The 21,359-nt window shown below is 48.2% G+C and overlaps 1 protein-coding gene across 2 annotated transcripts; it reads left to right on the top strand.

Annotated features, from left to right (window-relative positions):
- The first annotated feature begins 5,342 nt into the window (after positions 1-5,342).
- On the top strand, positions 5,343-12,802 carry LOC119164916 (uncharacterized). 2 transcript variants are annotated; one of them, XM_037417116.2, is made up of 2 exons: positions 5,343-6,219; positions 12,573-12,802. In XM_037417116.2, exons 1-2 carry the CDS (start codon positions 6,015-6,017, stop codon positions 12,719-12,721), a joined length of 354 nt encoding a protein of 117 aa, XP_037273013.2. In that variant the 5' UTR covers positions 5,343-6,014; the 3' UTR covers positions 12,722-12,802. The 2 variants fall into 2 exon arrangements, 1 of the variants encoding a protein (XP_037273013.2); XR_012885859.1 differs by lacking the exon at positions 5,343-6,219 and adding an exon at positions 8,583-9,213.
- Positions 12,803-21,359: the final 8,557 nt, after the last annotated feature.

A 21,359-nucleotide genomic window follows, 5' to 3' on the forward strand; every position in this document is an offset into this window, starting at 1 on the left:
CGCCAGAACACTGCTGACACAGCGGTATCAAAAGTCGTGTGACCGAAATGTGGTTTGCATTTACACTTATTGTATACCAATACATGTACCATAGCGCACCAGCGCATTCTCATAAAGATATGGACCTATCTTGGCGCCCCGCTAACATAACTAGATACCCCCCCCCCCCCCCTATCGTCTGCGCACGTTTATGGTCATGAGCCTTGTCTCTGCTTGTCACTTCGCTCTGTAGCTGCTCGGGTGCGAATAAGGCCTCCCTCCGTTCCTCGCGCGACGATGCTGACGCTACCTCACCTTATTAATTTCGACTCCCACGCATAGCAGCAACCAGGCCCTCGAAGTGAGTAGGCTGAAGTAGCAAAAACCGCCTGTATGCCTTCGGAGTCCCGCCTCATTACGGGGTAGCTTCTGCTTCCATTAAAAGACCGTCGCTGCGGCATGCGATCAGGACGTCCTGGATCTATTTCGGGATCGCTTCAATCGGTCCTGTTCCGATATCTCGATAACAATACGTGCGAATGACGCTATTACACAGCGCATCGGCTTCTCTGTATCACCTGGACCGGACGTTATAGTTAGGCAATCGCTCCGTTGATTTCGACAATTAGGGGTTCGAACATAGTATAGGCAATTCGTGAGATGACTGTACGGGAAACGGGTCGGGTAAACCAAACAAATTCTGCGCTGTTTTTTTTTTTGTTTTTTTGCTAGAGCGCAGTTTTGAGGCGCCAGTTCCTGCATGGAGCAGCGTCGCTGTTGGCGTCGGAGCTGTAACCGATAGAGCGAACGAAGACAAAAGAGAGTGAACGTGAAAGGGAGTATGGTATAGTATGAATACCTTTATAGTGGTCCTGAGAATCAGTCCGAGACTGACACTGGCTGCTTCCAGGTCGGGACAGAGAAGCCAAGCCCTCTGCCGCCACACAGACCCTCTAGACAGCCCTGTCTGTCAATATCACGAACCACTTGGCTCTAACCTGGCTTTATTTCTCCGTCATGCGCGCTGGCCCTTCGGTCGAAGCTCGTGCGCATTTAGGGCTTGCACGTGCACTGAATACGGCTGGCTTCACTTGTCGTAACAGGGCTGTAAGCTTTTCGCTTGGTTTCCGACACACACAATGCACAGAGTGGTGCGAGTAGGGTTCTTGACTAAAACAGTCATCATGCCGCAAATCCTACTATAGGGCACGCAGCAATACTGCGTACCCGGAAAACTAAGTGCAGGTTTTTTTTTTTTTCATGCATTTCTTAGTCGGGGCATGTCAGGCGTCTAGCGGTGTCCGCGTGCCAGCAGGTGTTATCCCTCCACTCGCACACCCTCTCGCCTAGCAACAGCTGCGGGCGCGCGCGCTTATCCCCGACCCTAGCAATCCGAGCAGGTGGTGCTCGTGGAGTAGCGGAGGGTGAGGGGATGGGGAATGCGCTCGCATCAGAGCTCCCGGGTGTATGGCGAGAGTGTAGGAGAGGGTAGGTGCAGTGCTTCGCCGCTCCTTCTGTCGCCGTTGGCTCTTTCTCCTCCATGGGCCCCGCTCTCCCATCCACTCATTCATACGTTGAAGGGAACGCGCGCTTCACTGTCGACTGTTCGGTGAATGTGTAATTAAATGGTTACGGTACAAATCCTCGTCATTAATTTACGCCATTAAAATTACTACGCCATGTACTGTCGGCACAAAAAATGCATTCGAGTTTCCTCACTATTTCCTTCGGGGAGGTGGGGGCAATTTTTTTCTTTAAAAGATATTCCTCAAGCCTAAGACGTCCCCTAGTCTCATACAAAAAAAATGCATGGCGGGAATTGCCGTAATCTTTTGAATCTACGGCTTCTCATCGCCAGGTTCAACAGCATGGGTTCAATTATAACAAAACAAAAGAAAACAGGCCGCAGAGCAGGTGTCTACAATTTCGTTCGTAAGTTTATCATTGGCAAAGATAGAAGTGGGATTGAATAAGCGCTGTAGGCTTACCCACGGGACCGCTTTATGCTCTCCCATAGTAGAGTGCGCAGCGCTCTAAATCGTTAACCACTTTTTCTGCACACACAGAAGGCAGAATATAATCAGTATCTGGTTTTATTAGCTTATTACTTCATTGATTATTGGGGATCAGAGAGATAACGATTAATTACTATACATGTTGCAGAATGATGAATTGAGTGATTGAACGGCTGAGGTTATTCTAATGTTAAGTTACGATACTGAATGAATATTGCCCATTCATTCGTTCGTTCGTTCATCGAAGTGAACATAATGTTGTCACGCTTCTCATTCGGTGGTTTGATTTCTAACAGGTTGCTGGACTAATGATTTATCGATAGTTTCACTCTGTGAGTGAGTGAAGTTTGAACGCTGATCGTCGGATGCCATGCTTGATCGCTCTTTTTGTTTCTAAAGAAGTCATGTTTCTGTAGGTGGCTTTGAGAATATTCTGTGCAAGTTTAGTGTTTCGGTAGTCCTGTAAAGAGATCAACCAGATTGTGCTATCTCAAGTTGCTCAAGTGACATGAATTGCAGGCCAGATAGCTCTTCCGTATGAAATATTATGCCTCATGAGAAAAAAAATGTCAATCGCAGGTAAATCCCAGATTGTTGTGCAAACTAAAAAGAATAAAAAGGAAAAGTAGATCGTGATGTGCCATTTGCAAAAATACAGCAACCCCCCCCCCCCCTTTTTTTTGTAACCTTAATTCATCCCACATATAGCCGAGATTTTTTAGCAATCGTCTGCGTAAGCATCGTCTACCTAATCGGTTAGGAATCCTACGCAGGCTAGCTTTGTACAAATAAATTGTGTAGGATTGCAAATCTGCATTTGAATTCAGTCGGTGCTTGTCACAGCTGTGGTGTTATGATTATTACGCTCGACTGCTGGCCCGAAGGTCGCGGATTCAAATCCTGGCAGTTCCGGCCGAGTTTCGTTGGATGCCATTCCGCAAGAAGATATGCTCCGCAAGAAAATCCCCACGCTCATTTCTTATTTCAACTTTGCTGTATTCGGTTAACGCCTAAAAAGATTGCAGCAATACTCAGCGCAAAACTACGCCTGCAGTTCTTGAGAAGCTTCAGGGCTGCATTAAAGATCATTTTGTTAAGATTGCTTGCATTATGCGAACATTACAGATTCTTCTGCAACTTACGTGGCCGCTAGCGATAACGCTAGAATATTCGATGGCACCTGCATAAATGCCGATGCTCACCACCGCTTGTCAGTTGATCGACGGCCGGCACTCTGTTCACCTCTAGTCTGCCAGTCACAAGTTCCGGGCAAATAAAGAGTTTCTTTTTTGACACACCCACTGTTGCCTTCATCGACGTCACGTTTACGTGACAATACTCATAACTTGCAAGTACGTCCCACTGCGGAATTCTGGGATACAATCTCAGCATGCGCCGCCACGACCGAGCAGATGGTTGCAGATGACACCGAGTCGCAAGCTGTGTGGCTCTCACCTTTCCCGTCAACGCGGTACGTCGCAATGGTGATTTGTGCGATATTTGACTTCCGCACGAGAAGTAAGCGTCAGATTTTTAAAAAATGACCTGGCGTGGGCATGTACTGCTCGCTAAAGGTGATCACAAACCCACGGAACCGCACGAGATAGATAAACAGGAAGGACCTGAAAACATTGAACAACGTACAGCGGTGAGCTCTTTAAGGGTGAACATGTGAGCGCGTTGCCGACGGCACTATCAGCGCCGAGTAACACCTATCGTCGGCAACATCGCACATGCACAGCGTGTGCTCCGCGATACACTCTTTCCACCACGCGCCTACGTCATGGACCCCCTGGTTCGCCGTCTGCTAGCCGCATTTTCGTCTCCTAAGCTGATGCATCCTGCATTTTAGGTTATTTCAGTCGTTGCAGTTTTCTTTAATGAACGGTTCAAAAGTAAAGTGTTTTTATGCCCACGTTTGTATTCACGCAGCAGTTTTGAATCGGCATGGACCTCAGACACTCGTCACGATCAGTGCACAAAACGGACAAAAAACACAAGTGCCCGACACAAGTGCTGTGTCGGGCACTTTCTTATGTTTGTGTCCTTTTTGTGCGCTGATCGTGATGAGTATTGTTCCAACTAGCCCAAATTACTATACTTTATAGACCTTAGAGAGCTTTAGTGCACTGCACGCAATGGGTTAGACGGAGTAAGACTGCGCGTGCGCAGAACCTAAAATAGACACGTGCGCGCGCAAGAGATGGGCACGTTAGATTTCGCCGCTTACGTTGCACCCGCTACGGCCGTTGCGTACCTTACCGGCGCCTGTCTCGCGAGATCTCGACGGGCTGCTAACGTTGGCATGGCTGCTGCAAAAAAAAGGGCACGTCCATCGGCCACTGCAGTTCACTTCTTCGCCTATGGATGGCGCAGAGCAGCACTCAAATTCAAGGCTTTTTAAGTCGAAGCCCACTCCACGTTTTGGTTGTTGCGTACGGTAAACTAACGCTGTGTGCGACAGCTTCAGCCGTTACGTACCCAACGCGCCGTGCCTTGTGTCCCTGGGGCATTGCGCGCGTTAAACTAAAAACTGTCTCTTCAAATGCAGGACACGCCAGCTTAACCGACAAAAATGTGGCTAGCGGGCCCTACTGGAGTGTCCGCTCTTTAGACAGATATAGTTTAGCGTTAGCGTGATAGCGTAGGTTAAGGGAATAGATGGAGCAAACGTTCGTTGTGGGCAGCGTCTTATAGTTTAGCGGCCCTTGCTAAACGTGCCCTTGCTCGGATGGTGGCGCCACCTATTAGATGGTTAATAAGTTAAACAGTGAAAATGAAAAGAAAACGAGAATGTTTGCTTATGCCAACGCGCGTGGCATTGTTAGAAGTTTATTTTAGTGGTGATAAAATAAATAAATATGAACTACGCACAAAACGCGAGAACATACACGTTGCCGATTTGTATACATCGATCTTGTAGTTAGGCCTAGGCGCGTTCGAAATGCGAAGCTGTCTCAAAAACTACACCAACTTATCTGTAATACTCGGTCATCGAAGCTAACTGAAAGCAAGCGAAGCCACTATGAACAGTCGTTTGTGGCGGACAAGGTGAATCTTTCAACAACTACGCCAAAATCACTTCGAAGCGGGCGTCCGAGAGCGCCGCCATGTTTACGTACACTACGTACACCTACGCTACCACGGTAACGTGAAAATGTAGCAGACTGTGTACAAGCGTATTGATGATGTGGTGCGCGTAATGGAAAGAGTGTATCGCAGAGCACATGCCGCGCACGTGCAATGATTTTGACGATGGGTGTGACGTGGCGCTGATAGTACTCTTGGCCACGCGTTCGTGTGTTCACCATAACGAGGCTCACCGTTGTACGTGTGTGCGGACGTCACTTCATAACAGGCAAGTTGTGTTTTCGAATCTTGTGCAAAGTTGTTTCACCCATCGCGTGCGACACCGTGGGCTTCGAAACGGCCGATAAAGAGGATCCCAGTTTTCCTCAGCGAACATTGCTTCGCCGCTGGCTGCAAATTGTCCTGAACGATTCTCCTTCATCATACGAGTGCAGGCAAATGATCGGAAACACGCGCACTACGCCGAACGACAAATCTGCAGCCTAAACTAAACTGCAAAAAGCTGCAGTTTAGCTTAGTTCACGGGCTAAAAACAAACGGATGTGTTTAGGAAGTTCACATGAGCATACACACAACTTTCGACGCATATACCTCAATTAAGAAATTGTTCGTGTTGTCTTCTCGACGCATGCGTATGGTCCACGTTCTGTGAGGCATGTGTCCCTGTCCCAATTCGTTTTCCTAAAGAAAAAAAAAAGACGGGAAATAAAGCGATATGCTTGAATCAAAATCAGGTCCACCAAATACAGATCGCTTCGAAGAGAACATGTGGACGACGATATGTCATTGTCCGCTGGTCGCTTATGCGGGTAGCAGGAACAACGTTTTAAAAAGCACGCGTAGCACCGTTGTTCTGTGTCAGTAGTCATCCGTGCGCGGCCACTTCGAGTTGTAGTCTCCGAGGACTCGGTGAGATCACTGCAAGAAGCGATGGATTCGACGGTCCCGACAGCCGCCTTCCTGGTGGTAATGCTAGCGACTGTGACCCTGACGCTGTCCGGCGGCGAGGCGGACGCGGAGTGCGTCCAGCGTTTTCGAGTGTGCGAGCAAGAGTGCGTCGCCGAGGCCGAGACCTCCAAGCAGATGGCGGAGTGCACGCGGGACTGCGAGAAGAAGCACAGCTGCAACCAACCCAGTAAGTGTTGCCCCTCAAACGTTGGTTAAAAAAAATTAATTCGTAGAACGTGGGTTCCTTGTTTGAGCCGATGTCTTGACAAGTGAGCTTGTCCACTTCAAGGCTAAAACTAGCCTACCCTGGGAAGTAAAAACAGCGCAAAAATATAGACAAGGACAGAGGAAGAGACGACACCACGCCGAACTCGCAACTAAACTTTATTGGAAGATACACGCACATATATCAAACATTCGACCAGGTCACGTGGAAAACCAAAGGCGTCAGCACATCAAAGCAAACAAGGTACGAAACAAGCCTAATCATAATGAACATCAACACGTGTGTAACGACCGAGAAAAAATAAAAACACACACCGTCATATTCGCCAAAAACCTACGCAACAGTCCCTAACAAACTAACAATCACTTTAACATGATGGCGCTGAAGCCAGGTACCGAACTTCTTTTTCACCAAGGGCCACAGACGGCTTTCTTACACACATTTCCCCCTCCTTCTCAATGAAAAATCGCTATTATAGCCTCCCTTGTTTACGGATTTCTTCACCGCAAGATTTCATCTTCCCATTCCTTTCTTTTCAATGCTAATGTATTTCTCAGTCAGGCTATTCAGTCTAGTCAGCTTAGTCAGGTTGGACGCTTCGCCCCACTCATCATCGTTCACTCCGCGGATATGCTGTGAATTTGTTATTGTAACAGCGCAATCTATCCTTTTTAATCATCAACTATACGAAACCACTAGTGCCATCTTGTGATATTATTTTCAACAACTTATTAACAAAACGCCATCTAGTGAGCAATCTACTACAATATACTGCGAGGGAACGACGCACACCGTAAGGAGCTTCGCCTTGTAGCGGCGAGAGAAGAGGAGACGTGAGACGGCGTCGAAGGCGGCCGATGGGGCCGTGCCGATCTCGCCACTTTATTCCAGGCCTGGAGCGGAGCCACGTCGGCTACCAGCGTCCGCCACGCCAGGCATGTCAGCTCGTTCTAATTCTCGCGCAGCTCGAGCTCGCGCCAGCTGCGCGAGAGACGCGGCGCGGTGATGGAAAAAATGACGATGGTGATGATGGCGCTACAGGGCTCCCCCCCTAGCGCTTTGCGCGATTTGAACGCATATGAAAAAAAAGAAAGAGGGCGACAAATGCTATGTACATGAACGGCAGTCCATAAAGTGTTCCTTTGGCAAGTCCAGTTTGTCAACGTGTAGTGACCATCGGGAACCAGTGGGTCTCTGGTGGGCGACACTGAGAGTTGCGCAGTGGACGAAGAAGTAAGCGCTCGATGGAAAGAAATCCGTAATGACAGATGGCTCGGTTCCAGAGGTCTTCAATCGTGGAAAGCACCTCTGGAATTTTGAGGTCTCGCGCCACTTGTGATGCGTTTCTGTAGGCGAAAGAGAGGCCGTACTCAGTGACGCTGTGAAGCGACGCGTGACTGAGAACGTGCTCAACTGGTGCACTTAAGCACGGGCTGTAAAGCTTGTCAAACGGGCCCGTGTCGTAGAGGCCGTCGTAGAAGGTGTAGTCACACACGCCGTCTGCAGGCAGCGGCTGCGACTCATTCGTCGCCGTGCCGAATACGCGGACCACGGGAAATGGCGTCATGGGAGGCTGTGCAGGAAAGACGGGTTCAGTTGTCGCCTCAGTCACTGTCGAGGTATTCGACGCTGGTGGACTGGTGGCAGTGCTTGTTCCCATGCTTTCAGTTGGCTCCACAGTGGTTGTAGTTAGGTCGGTTGACTTGACAGACGTCATAGACAGTTCAGTTGGCTGGTCAGACGTCGTAGGCAGCTCAGCTGGCTCAACAGATGTCGTAGGCAGTTGAGTTGGCTCCACAGATGTCGTAGGCACTTCAGTTGGCTCGACAGGGGTCGGAGACAGTTCAGTTGGCTCGACAGATGTCATAGATAGTTCAGTTGGCTCGACAGATGGTGTAGGCAGTTCGTACGCGGGACACGCGTCGCTAGTGGCCAGACGAGAGGAAGTCGAGAGGTCAATAACGGGTGAAATGTCACCTGTGCCAGGCTCCGAGGCGGGCGGCAAGGTGGCCGACATGGAGTCTGGTGGGGCCACGGTTGGTAGCACACGTTGTGACGCAGTGACAACCCCAAAGTCGCGGGCCCCTGGAAGCGGTTGGTACGTGAGGCCATTGCGGGCGAGCATTGAGGGCAGCTGACACGTGAGATCAAAGAAGCCGAGGCAATAGAAAAAATGGGGAACTTGTGTGTGAGTTCACCTTCGATTGCTTTGACAGATAAGGAAATGACGTTTCTTGGGATGTCACCACGTGCAAGATGAGTCGTGTTTCTACGCATGTATAAGATGGGTGTCAAGTGCATGAAATAAACAGTTGGAAGTTTAGCGCCTACCTGTCTTGACGTCTCTGTATTCTTTCCTCTTTCCTTTTCATATGTGCCGCGCTAATAGAAGCTAAGTTCATGGATAACCAACTCGCCCGAGCCACAACACTTTTGAACTTTATTTCTTGTTCAACGGGCCCGTTCTTCTACGCACTTCGTGACCCTCATGCAATCGTTTCGCTAATAGCAGAAACGGTGTGTAAAGCACGCTCTCTTGCGTTCTGCACTCGTCGCAAAATAATACCGCAAGAAATAGTTCACCTCTCAGGAGGCTTCGTTCCGTCACCAGGACACTCGTCTAGGATCTGCAAGATCCTACGTTCGGAGCTGTACCGCCAAGTGCGGCTCTACCGACAGGCTCTGACCACGAGCTTACGTTGCACCAGTGATCCTGTGGGTGCACTTGGAAGGATTCGTGCGTTCTCACGGTTTGTCGACCAGAGAACGGAGTGGCTGTGGCAGCGTCATCTGAAGCAGCTCCGGAGCCGTCTACCGGGAAAGAGACCGACTCAGAGAAGCCCTGTTCATGGGGCTTCGCAGCTGAACCTTCCAGGGTTCGTCCACGATGCGCTCTCACTGGGTCCGAAGTTCGCGGTCGAAAAGAGGAGGCCACCGGAAGAACTGTTGTCCATGGTGAGACAGCTTGCTAAACTCGTCCCTGAGGAGGAGGCGTCCCGCGTTGTATCTGAAGGTGTAGATGTTATTTCACGTAATCGTATGCCGCGTCCAAAACACTCTGTAAAACGTGTTTCGGAGTATCTGACAAGCAATTCCTTGTGCGTGTTGCCTGCCGACAAGGAAGGTGGTTTTGCTGTTTTGCCTGCAGCCACGTTTTGTGCTAAGGCGAAGGAAGCCATCTCCAGTGTTTTCAAAGTGCATGATCAGGTCGTTCCGACAAAAGTTAAGGCGCAGGCCAAGAAACTGTGTAGTAGGCTGAATCTTGATAAGCTAAAGAAAAGTGTCAATGACAGCAGACGAGGTCACCTTGAAGTTCTCTTCAGCGCTAAGACCCACAAACCAGACGTCCCGTTGAGGGTAATTATTTCAGAAAATGACACATGGCAAAAGTCAGTCGCTTTGTTTCTTCAAGCCAAGCTTGCTTGTTTACCCGTTAATGATCCTTTCTTGATTAGGAACTCCGATCAGGTAATTGAATTCTTGAATAACCACACACATGACAGTTACCAAGCCTTCTCGGTGGACATAAAAGACTTGTATTACTCGATACCTCATGGTGCTCTGTTGTCTGCTATTGAACATGCCATAGATGATTACGGTGTCACGCGCTTTCAAAATGAAGCTTCATTATCGTTGAGTCACTTTTTAGAACTTTTATCTTTTTACCTTTCCTCTACTTTTATCTCATGGGACAACGCGTTGTATTTGCAAAAAAACGGTGTATGCATCGGCTCGTGCATAGCACCCATTCTTAGTGATCTGTTTTTATCCAGCCTTAGCACTTCCTTGTCCTCAACGTTAGACGACACTCCAGTGTGCAAATCTTTTCGTTTTGTCGATGATTTCCTGTTTTTGATGGACTGTACACCAGTTGACCTAGAAGCGAAGGTTGAAGAAGTATTACCAGCGATTAAGGAATGTCTCGCACCCCTTGAAATTACTTGCGAGCTCCCCCAAGGTGCCTCTCTGCGGTTTTTGGATATCCGGTTGTTTTTTCTAGGAAATCACACTTGCTGGTCGTATGAGCCACGGGCAAATAAGCCTCTGCTTTCTTTTGTCTCGGCGCACTCTAAGCTTATAAAGAGAGGAATCGCAAACTTGTGTTTTAAAAACGCCCTAGCAAAATCGTGTCATCACAAAATGGCACACAGTTTCATGACTCAGAGTAAGCGTCTCACCGAAGCAGGGTACCCTGTTCTGCTGCAGGTCTCTGTAGCTGAGCGTATCCTCAAAGCTTCACAGAAAGATAGGCAACAAGTGTTGGAGTGTTCGGGTAGCAGAATAGGCGTAATCCCATATATGCATACTGTCTCTCATAACTTGAAGAAGGTAGCCCAGCGGGCTCACGTACGTGTGGTGTTTTCGGCCCCCAAAAAACTAGGGGAGCTTTGCAAGTTGACCTGCCCAATTAGTTCTATTCGCTTAGTATGTGATAAGAAACATCAGGTTAGATATGTAGATTGTGTGTGTTGCGTTGTGTACGTGTTCTTGTTATCGTGTGGAAGATATTACATAGGACAGACTAAGCGGTGTCTTAATGATAGACTGCGGGAACATGCTTACAACGCGAGAAATAAACTTTCAGCGGGAGGGTTCTTGGCGGCGCACTGCAAGGGGTGTGGGTGCTCCCCTGATCTGTATAGCTGCACCGTTATCAGCCGGTCTCGCAATCAGCTGACACGTGAGATCAAAGAAGCCGAGGCAATAGAAAAAATGGGGAACTTGTGTGTGAGTTCACCTTCGATTGCTTTGACAGATAAGGAAATGACGTTTCTTGGGATGTCACCACGTGCAAGATGAGTCGTGTTTCTACGCATGTATAAGATGGGTGTCAAGTGCATGAAATAAACAGTTGGAAGTTTAGCGCCTACCTGTCTTGACGTCTCTGTATTCTTTCCTCTTTCCTTTTCATATGTGCCGCGCTAATAGAAGCTAAGTTCATGGATAACCAACTCGCCCGAGCCACAACACTATTGAGGGCAGGCTCTGGCTCCGCGAAGGCACGGTGCTGGGGCCCGTCGTAGACCACGAAACAGAGACAGGGACAGGGGCGGGGAGCGGGGACGCCGAGTGTGGTCGGCTGCTGGCCGGGTAGGTGCGAGTGGAATGTGGCGAGGCACCCGGCAGGCCATTGCTGGCACCAGTGGCAGGAGGCGGAGTGGTAGGGGGCACCGTCGAGGAGCTGACCAGCAGCTGCGGCGAGGAGGAGGCCGAGACGTCTGAGCTGGTGGTCGCGGAAACGGCGAGGGCCACGTTGTCGCGTGCCGTCGCTTTCTTGGAAAACGTGCAGGTAGCAGGTACGTGTGATGAAGCTCTGCACGGGGGCTCTGAGGGAATGTACCTCTCGGAGGGAAGGTCAGTCGCAGTGGGGGAGTCTTCTACCTCGCGGTCGTGATCAGGTGCAGGAATGGATGTTTCTGTGACCGGATCAGGTGTAGAAGTAGTCGAAGCCGGGGTACCGAGGTAGCGGTCAATGGAGGGCTGCGGACCGGTTCGTACCTTGCTCTGCGACACCGGGGAAACCTGCCTGGTGCGGGTAAACGGAAGCGGACGGTATGTGTTGCCGCTGCGGGCGAGCACCGCAGTGCAGAGGGCATCGTAAGGCTGCGGGCTGGTGCTTGAAGTGGCAGCGAGATGGCGCAACTCTACCGGGAGGGTGTCGAGAAGAATGGCGTGCATCTGCAGCTGGTCCGTGACGCCATTCAGCGCCAGAACGGCATCGAGCTGCATGAACCATACCTTTGGGTAGGTCGATTGGAACGGCGGCACTGGCGGGCAGAGTTGCGGGAACATGGCAGCGGGCCGTTCGGCGAAGGGCGTGTTCTCCGGGTCACCAATGTAGCGGCGAGAGAAGAGGAGACGTGAGATGACGTCGAAGGCGGCCGATGGGGCCGAGCCGATCTCGCCACTTTATTCCAGGCCTGGAGCGGAGCCACGTCGGCTACCAGCGTCCGCCACGCCAGGCGTGTCAGCTCGTTCTAATTCTCGCGCAGCTCGAGCTCGCGCCAGCTGCGCGAGAGACGCGGCGCGGTGATGGAAAAAATGACGATGGTGATGATGGCACTACAGCCTCTAACATACTAAACAACCAACGTATCAGCTTCCGTGAAAACCCGAAAGGTTGGTTCTTTAGTGTTTTAAGCCTTTCGATTTTTGCCGGCTTTCATTAATTTCGCTTTTCAACGTGTCTCTCAGTCCCGATCACACGATTCATGGTTCAACCCTCGACTTCACCAACTTACCAAATATCTCAGTCCTCTGTAATTCTAATCGATGTTGCCGTGTTTGACTGTGTGTACCTCTTTATACTCCAGGCTGTCCAGAAGACTTCGATGAAGACAAGTGCCTGCTACAGACACCGTTCCTGAAGACGTGCTACGTGGACGCCATGTGTCCCGAGGGAAGCCGGTGTTGCGCGACCGGAGACGAGGGCTGCGAATGGCGATGCACGAGGCTCTTTTGAAGTCGCCCACCCTCTGGTCACGCGTCTGTCTTGTTACGTCTGATTTCAAGGCGATGAGATAAAAGGCGGTTTTCTTGCGGGTCTATGTAATCTTCCTTTGTATGCGATTTGGTGTAGCGAAGGGTTATGCTTGGCTTCAGCCCGTGGAATGTGCCCCTGTTGGTTGTTGGACATTATTTCTTCGTGTATTCCAGGAATGAGCACCCTAGCAAGACATGAAATGTTACCCGCTCAGTTTTCTCTCACTTCTTGCCATGCCGAAAAGTGGGCAGTGACAAAATTTCACACTCTCATAGATGCACTGGAGGCTTCTCTGAAATAGCATCCTCTTAGTCACGCGTTGAAGTTACAAATTCAGGGACAGGTGGCGCAGCCGTTTCCATCGCTACGATGTTAGCTTTGTTGTTCGTATGCAGTTCGCTGTGGTCAACTATGGCACAAAGCGATACAGCGTGTTGTGTTGAAGCGCTGTCGGCTGTTAAACAGATTCCAGCGCGTAGTCTTGCACTGGGCCGAACACACTCGGCTGTTGCCCGCTAACGGATATCATGAGTGTTGCCGTGTGAACGAGTGGGTAACAACAGCTACCCTAAACGCACGCACACGCACAAACACGTACACAACAGACGTACACAAAACACACACACCTCCCCCCCCCCCCTCCCAAATCTGCCACACCGACACCCGTCCCTCGGCGGTTTTTTCAGAAGCCACTCAGAGTATGCCACAATAATTAAAGCCGCCCCAATCCTTCGAACGTCGAGGAAGCACGTACAATACAATACAGGTGCCCATGGACCTCTCGTACTCAATTGAAATGGATGTTTATTTCCAGCTCATTCAGCGCCTAGAGACAAGCTGTGAAGTCAAGGCCGTTGTGCGAAGTACGTGTTCGCTTAAATTTCGTTTTGTACTCATTGCGAACCTTCTTGCCTTTCTTTCGAACTCGACCAGCAAGGTTGAAGTGGGGAGGGGGGGAGGGCAGCGTAGTAATACTTGAGCCCTTAACCCCAATAGAGACAATAGAGAACCACGCGCAGTTCTTCAGATTACAGAAGCAGACCTAAGTTCACTCCCGCTTCTACAGCTGCGCGAGTAAACAAAGTGAAATCATTCAGTCTGGTAATTAATCCTTTTGTACAACATACAACCAGTTCTTTCTCCTAGAAAGATGTAACATTGTTCGCGTTAAAAGCGCCTGTTCATGCGCGTGCTTCCCATGAGGCCCAGCGTGGAGCCAGCATGCGGAGGCGTTCGACGCTGTTTGCTGTTGTTTGCGTGGATCGGTGAAGTACTTTTCGCACGTTGCGTCGTAAGGCAATGGCTTGCATGAGAGCAAGGAAGTGTACCTGCTAGCACGTTGAGAACTTGGCACAAAAGGGAGAAAAAACACGTAGCTGGCCAACTACTTGGAGATAATTTTGGACGCAGCCCTGGCACTTATTTCTCCTAAATTGTTCTCCTCGGAAGTTCCCACGCGTGTTTGTTCAAAACCGTTGTTGGGAACGGAACGTGTGGCACACAAGAAACGTGCGAAACTAAATACAGGGCGTACACTGCGGGCAGCCTCTGTGTTCCTTTCTTCTATGAAAGAAAGGTAATTGTTCCAGGAACTCGCTTCTTTGTTAGACTCGAGCAATGAAACCACAATACGGCTTAGCCAATAAATGCATACGGGACATTATTTGTTGTTTCTATAGTTATAGTGCATATGAAGATAATCATCATCATCATCATCAGCAGCAGCAGCATGATTACGGCCACTGTAGGACAAATGTCTCTACCAAGATCTGCCAATCAACCCAGTCTTGTGCTTCCTGCTGCCACGTTACAGCTGCGAACTTCTTAATCTCATCGGCCCACCTAGTTTTTGTCTCCCCCTTATGCGTTTGCCTTCTCTGTGAATCCAGTCAGTTGCCCTTAATTACCAGCGGTTATCCTGCCTACGCTTTGCGCGCCCGACCCATGTTCATTTCTTCTTGATTTCAACTATATATGATATCCTTAACTCCGGTTCGTTCCCCGATCGACTCTGCTGTCTTCGTGTCTCTTGAAGTTACACCTATAATTTTCCTTTCCATCACTCACTGCGTCGTCCTCAGTTTAAGCCGAATACTCTTTGTAAGCCTCCCGGTTTCTGCACCGTAGGTAAGTACCGGCAAGATGCATCTGTTATGTACCTGCCTCTTGACAGTTGGTGGCAGATTACCATTCGTGATTTGAGAATGCTTGCCGAATGCGGTCCAACCCATCCTTATTCTTCTAGTTCTTTCACTCTCATGGTTCGGATCCATTGTGCTCAGATTTGGGTGCACGTTAAAGAACCCCAGGTGGTCGAAATTCTTGGAGCCCTCTACTACGGCGTCTCTCATAATCATATGGTGGTTTTGGGACGTTAAACCCCACAAATCAATCAATCAATGGTTCGGATCCGCGGTTACTATAGACCTGTCCTAAGTGGACATATTCCATAGCAACTTCCAGTGTCTCTCCACCTATCGCAAAGTGCTGTTTACTGCCGAGACTGTTGGTTTTATGCATAGCAATTTTCAAACCTACCCTTCTACTTTCTTTGTCCTGTTCAGTAATCATGAGCTGTAAATGTGATATATATATATATATATATATATATATATATATATATATATATATATATATATATATATATATATATATATATATATATATATATATATATATATATATATAGAATGTATTTAAGTGAGAAACACCCTTTCCGTCGGCGAAATCGGCACCCGCAACTGTCGAACAACGCGTCCGATCTTGTGCCCATTGGTCCGCCTCGGTGGAACAGTGGCTACGGTGCTCGGCTGCTGCTCCGAAGTTCGTGAGTTCGATTCCATTTGAAGCGGTCGCATTACGACGGAGGCGAAATGGTAGAGGCCCGAGTACTGTGTGATGTTCAGTGCACGGTAAATAACACCAGATGACCGAAATATCCGCAGCTCTCCACTACGACGTCTCTCATTACCATATCGTAGGCTTGGGACGAGACACTCCAAATATTGTCGTTGCTATGCTGTACCCATTGAGCTACGAGTGCGGGTGTCCTCTCGTCCACCCTTATGGGTGTTGACGTACCTTGATTAAACGCCACGTGTACCAAGAACGGAAAGACCATTCGAGCTCATTCGAACTCACCCAAATAAATATTTTGCTCTTAGGGCTCACTCGCAGAATCAGGGTAACTAACATTTTCCTCAACCAGATTCATTCGGTACACACTCACAGAAATCGTCAACCAGACTCACTCGGCCCACACTCGCTAAAATTATCAACCAGAATTACCAACTCGGCCCACACTCACTAAAATATTCATCAGACAGATTCACTCGAACTTCAACTGACCAAGACAGCACTCATCCGGACTCAGACTCTGACTTACGGAACGGTCTCAGTCGATGAGAGTCTGAGAGAGTCTACTCAAGAGCCAGGACTAAGTTTGCTGACATATGGCGCGGGAATCGGTAAAATCGAACTATATATACGCTCGGCTAGACCCTCTAAAAATGAAGAAAGGAACACACTGGTGCGAAACACTGATCAAGTTTTCTGAACATGCCTAACCAATGATTGAGAAAGACCTTCATAAACTTTAATTATTAATCGAGTGTTAAAAACCGTCCCCACATGCTTCAGCTTTGCTGGTTAGTCATCTGTACGAAGCCATCTGTGGGCGAGGACTTTCTTTTTTTATTTTATTTTTTTTTTGCTTTTTGTTCTTGAATCTGTGTCATTTGGGCCGTTATTGCAACCGATCTGTCCAGGTCGAAATACATTGTGTCTTAGGTAGAAAATTACGATCGTCATCAACCGGTACGTGCTCAGTGACTGCTCAAGCACTTTGTACAGAAGGTGAAAAAGAGACGCTGATACATGCCCCCCAATCTTTGCTGTGAGCCAACCTCGCACAACTGATGGCAAGCTGCGTGATTTTTCTTCTTTTTTTTCCACTGTAAGTTTGGGCGAGTAGAAAACCATTTTTAGTAGTCGAATTCAATTGCAAATTACTAAAAAAAAAAAAGAACGACCTTTTGATATCGAATCCTAAGCAAATCTCCTTACATTTCTGGAAGAGCATGGAAGTATAAAAATTGTTTGCAGCCAATGCGGCAAATATACACGCTGATGCATTGAATCTTAATGGGATCAATATCGATGACTCAATATGATTACATCGAGTCAAGCCGAACCACAACGTCTGCATTGACGGTGAAGTATAGAATGAAGGCAAAATGAAAGTGCAAGGCTCATTCCAGCCTTATAGTTAATATACTGTCTCAGTATCTTAATACTGCTAATATACTGATTGATATGTGGGGTTTAACGTCCCAAAACCACTATATGATTATGAGAGACGCCGTAGTGGAGGGCTCCGGAAATTTAGACCACCTGGGGTTCTTTAACGTGCACCCAAATCTGAGCACACGGGCCTACAACATTTCCGCCTCCATCGGAAATGCAGCCGCCGCAACCGGGATTCGAACCCGCGCCCTGCGGGTGAGCAGCCGAGTACCTTAGCCACTAGACCACCGCGGCGGGGCTACTGCTAATATACTCTATCAGTTAATATACTGAGTCACTATATTAAATCTATGATTCCGGCATAACGCGTGTGAATAATAGAATCAAGCTTATTGATGAATGAGACCTGCTTATTCGGCTGCTAAATTATTCGGCCTGGGGCAAGGAGGAGCCGTGGATGAGTGGGGAGAGATAGAGGAGAGCACTCCTGTCCACCCTTCCTGACTCCTCTTCAGCAACCATGCTTGCCAGTTGTCACCATGGCACCGACTGACCGCCATTGGTAAGTTTAATCATCGTGCAGTTATGGTGGCTAGCTAGCCACCATAGTGCAGTTGTAAAAACCGCTCAGTTTTTACCACGCGTCTGTCGCGCCTTCTGTCGCGGAAGTTTTAACTACTGCGTGTGTCATTGTCAACCTTGCTCGCGAGATGGCGGTGCAAGCTAATAGCCTCCATGAGCCGACTAGGGATGGCGCCACAAATCCACAGCACAAGTTCACTAGCAGGATGTATAATAAAGTTTATTTCTCCTCCACTTGCCGGATGCAAGTGCGTCACAGCTGTAGCAGCCAGGGGAAGGAATGGTGGATCCACCTCTCCCAACGTTTTTCAATGCTGCCTGTGTTTATATCAATGCATTAATGCAAACGCGCCCGCCTTAACATGCATAAAGCCATGGGCGTACAGAGGGGGTTGCAAGAAATTTGGATATCGTTCTATGCAGCAGCAATACGCTACACAGTTTGATTAGCACACTTATCACCTGTATATCCATGTAAGACGGCCTTCAGGATACCTAGGCAGCTGTGCACGTGTTAGTCATGTCACGGAAATTTGGCTACCTGAGCTAAGTGCCTGCCCCCCTCCGCCTTTACGTCCATCTGCCTTCCTTCAGTCTGTTTTTACAAGCTCTACCACAGAACACCTATACACTACCATGGGCTACCCTTTTCAGCACAACTTGCAGCGGGGCGGTTGTATCCGGGGGAAGCGGGGTTGTCATTCAGCACTAGCAGCTTTTGATGCTGAATGACAAAGTGATTGTCTTCAAAGCCATGACATGACGTGCAAAGTTGGCTTGCAGTCCTGAAGTCTGCTTCACGTGGATATGCGGGAACTGAGTGTTGTGATCATGCTGTGAAGCTTTTTGGTTATACTGATAGAAAAGTTTATTGAGAACTAATACACAACGATGCCAAGGAAACTATAGGGGCTGTTTTCAGTGGTAAACATAGTGTGAGATGAAAGAAAGAAATGAGGGCGAAAACGTAACTTGCCTGTGGCACTTGAATTGTCGCGGATGACTAGTGGCATAACATGACGATAGTTATAGCGCGAGAACAGAACGACGACAAAGGGCTCCTTTTTGTCCCTTCGTCGTCGTTCTGTCTTGCCTCTGGCGTGGAGCAAACCTGAGACATTCGAATAACGCATCTAACCGATGCTATTTGAGACTGCGGAATAAATAAATAAATAAATAAATAAATAAATAAGTAAATAAATAAATAAATAAATAAATAAATAAATAAATAAATAAATAAATAAATAAATAAATAAATAAAGCTAGCTGCCTCACCGGCCGTGCTTTTGTCAAGACTGTTTTTGTCCGCCAAAAGCAGGGCACTGGCAAACGTCATGGCTACCACGCGTCTGAGCATTAAATATTATGAGAGATGACGGTAAATAATTAATAGCGCATACCCAACCCCACCGCGGTGGTCTAATGGCTAAAGTACTTGACTGCTGACACGTAGGTCGTGGGATCGAATCCCGGCTGCGGCGACTGCATGTTCGATGGAGACGAAAATGACGTGTGCTCAGATTTGGGTGCACGTTGAAGAATCCCAGGTGGTCGAAATCTCCGGAGCCCTTCTCTACGGCGTCTCTCATAATCATACGATGATATTGGGATGTGAAACCATATAGTTAATAAATGGACTGTATATTAACTCTATGCGTTAAACCCAAGGAGGTTTTCAAAGAAAATTGCTGTAGCGGAAGTTTTCCCAATGCTTTGCCAGCAGAAGTATAGCCAGCTTTTGCCCTCCAAATATCTCAGAAACAGGCTATTTTCTGGTGGTGCCCACTAGGACATCAAGTGGCTTTGATGTGCTAGTCTAAATGCTACGTTAAATCGAATTTAAATGTTAGTTGTTTCCGATGGAATAATCCACAGAAACAAGTATTGGTGACTTAATATCCAATAAAATGGGCCTTAAATTTGAGGCTTACTAAAGAAAACTAGTAACACAAGGACGCACTTCGAGCAGTATCTAGAAACGCTCCTTCTCAATCGCCAAACGCCTACTACTCATTTTGCCCCTAGTAAGATGGTTTAGGCACCAGCACGGCTTTACTCGTGGGCAATAATTTTCACTCCAGCAATTTTGTTTAAACGTTCTTGCTTATAAACCCCAGATATCAATTAATAAAGCATAGCCTCAAGGCTCAAATAGCTTGCTATTTTTCATTCAGGTCATACTAACAAAAGGAGAGCTTGCGTTTTTTTTTTTTTTGACGACAGACTGCGCAAAACAACAATCGACAAACATCGTTGAATGTATCAGTTTTCGTTTTTTCACTACTTGCCACCAGCTCTGCTTTTCCCAAAACGTTCTATTCCTGCTGAGCTTGCAGACGTCATGACTCGCGGGCACCTGAGCCACTTGTAAAATTAAACGTGAAAATCGGTGGAAGACAATCAATAAAGCATGGCCTCCAATATGTTAGGGTGGCAAGTCTCTGAGGCTCCACATGTAGGTTACAAGCTTGAGTTTTTAGTCGACAGATGGCGCAAAACAACAACAAGCCGGCAAGTGTGGGCGTTTTCAGCTTCGGTTCTCCGCCACCTGCCCCGCCAGCCGCGCTGCTGTAGCGGGCCATCTCTACTGCGGTTCTCGAATGCGGAGATTTTGCTTGCCTCGCTTCTCGCATCAGTCGGTGGTTGCTCGCCGCTCCGCTCGCATCTCTGCGGGGCTGCTTGCTGTGGTGTGCGCGAAGTTCTTGCTCTTCGCGGTGGTGTACTTTGTTTAATTTTTTTTCAATGTGGGTGTGTGGACTAGGGGTCGGCTGCTGAGGCCCAAACCCCGATCCTTCTACGAGCTGCTCGTGCTTTTATTTTTTGTTTATTTCGTTTTGTCGTTTCAGTTTCGAGTCGCTTGCCATTCTTTTTTTTTTTATTGGATTATCTTGCGTTTCCCGCCGCTTGTCCTTTGAGGAGCAGCATCAGCTGTCATCTTCTCTGACGTCAGCAGAGGAAGGATATATGGAAGCACAGTCTTCCCGCAACCATATCAGCCAATTTGTGAGTTGCCGGTATCGATACACTGCATTTCATTGACTTCCTTATTTATGACTCTTTTTTTTTTTCGTTCCTCGGTCAGATGAAACTATTTGACGCTAATTTAGGATAGGTACCTAATTAACTTTCATTTAGTAATCATATCCTTTATTGCTGTTTCCTTTACTGATCCTTCAACCATTCATTAGAGTGAAGGTACACAGTCCGGGTGTTCTCAGTTAACAGGCTTCACGATCGACTTGACCCGCCTTCACTGGGGATAGGGTTCGCTGTTCCGCTGCGGCTTCCTTTCTTATCGAAGAAGCGTTATCGCCGGCCTTTACCCCTTCTTTGCGGTCTTCTCTCGTGACTCTTTGGATTCCTTGGGTGTAGCTTATTGCAGCCGTCAGCTCGACACATTCCAAGTCGCTGATACAGCGGAAGCGCTTCTTAACGAACGTAGCAGTGACCTTCCTGCGCACTTAAGCGGTGCGGTCTAGTGGCGAAGCCGAACTTGGTTTTAACGTCGGCCATAGCGCCTGTACTCTTACTTTACATCGCGTTCGAATGAAAGGATAGCGATCGCTTGCATCGAATAATGTGCTTAGTAGTCTCTTGAGTCTAATAAGGAAAAGACTTTGGGAAGAAACAAGAGTAGGCGCTTAGATATAGACTCAAAAGGCGGAAACGGAAAAAAAAAAAAAAGCTTCAAACCCTAAGTGAAGCAGACGACGCCGTTTCGGTTTCGAGCAGACGAGGATTTCATTGCCACGAGCAGACGCCACGATGACAGGTGACGCCAAAAAGGAAC

The sequence above is a fragment of the Rhipicephalus microplus genome, chromosome 9 (genome assembly GCF_043290135.1).
Source record: "Rhipicephalus microplus isolate Deutch F79 chromosome 9, USDA_Rmic, whole genome shotgun sequence".
Taxonomy (NCBI): Eukaryota; Metazoa; Arthropoda; class Arachnida; order Ixodida; family Ixodidae; genus Rhipicephalus; species Rhipicephalus microplus.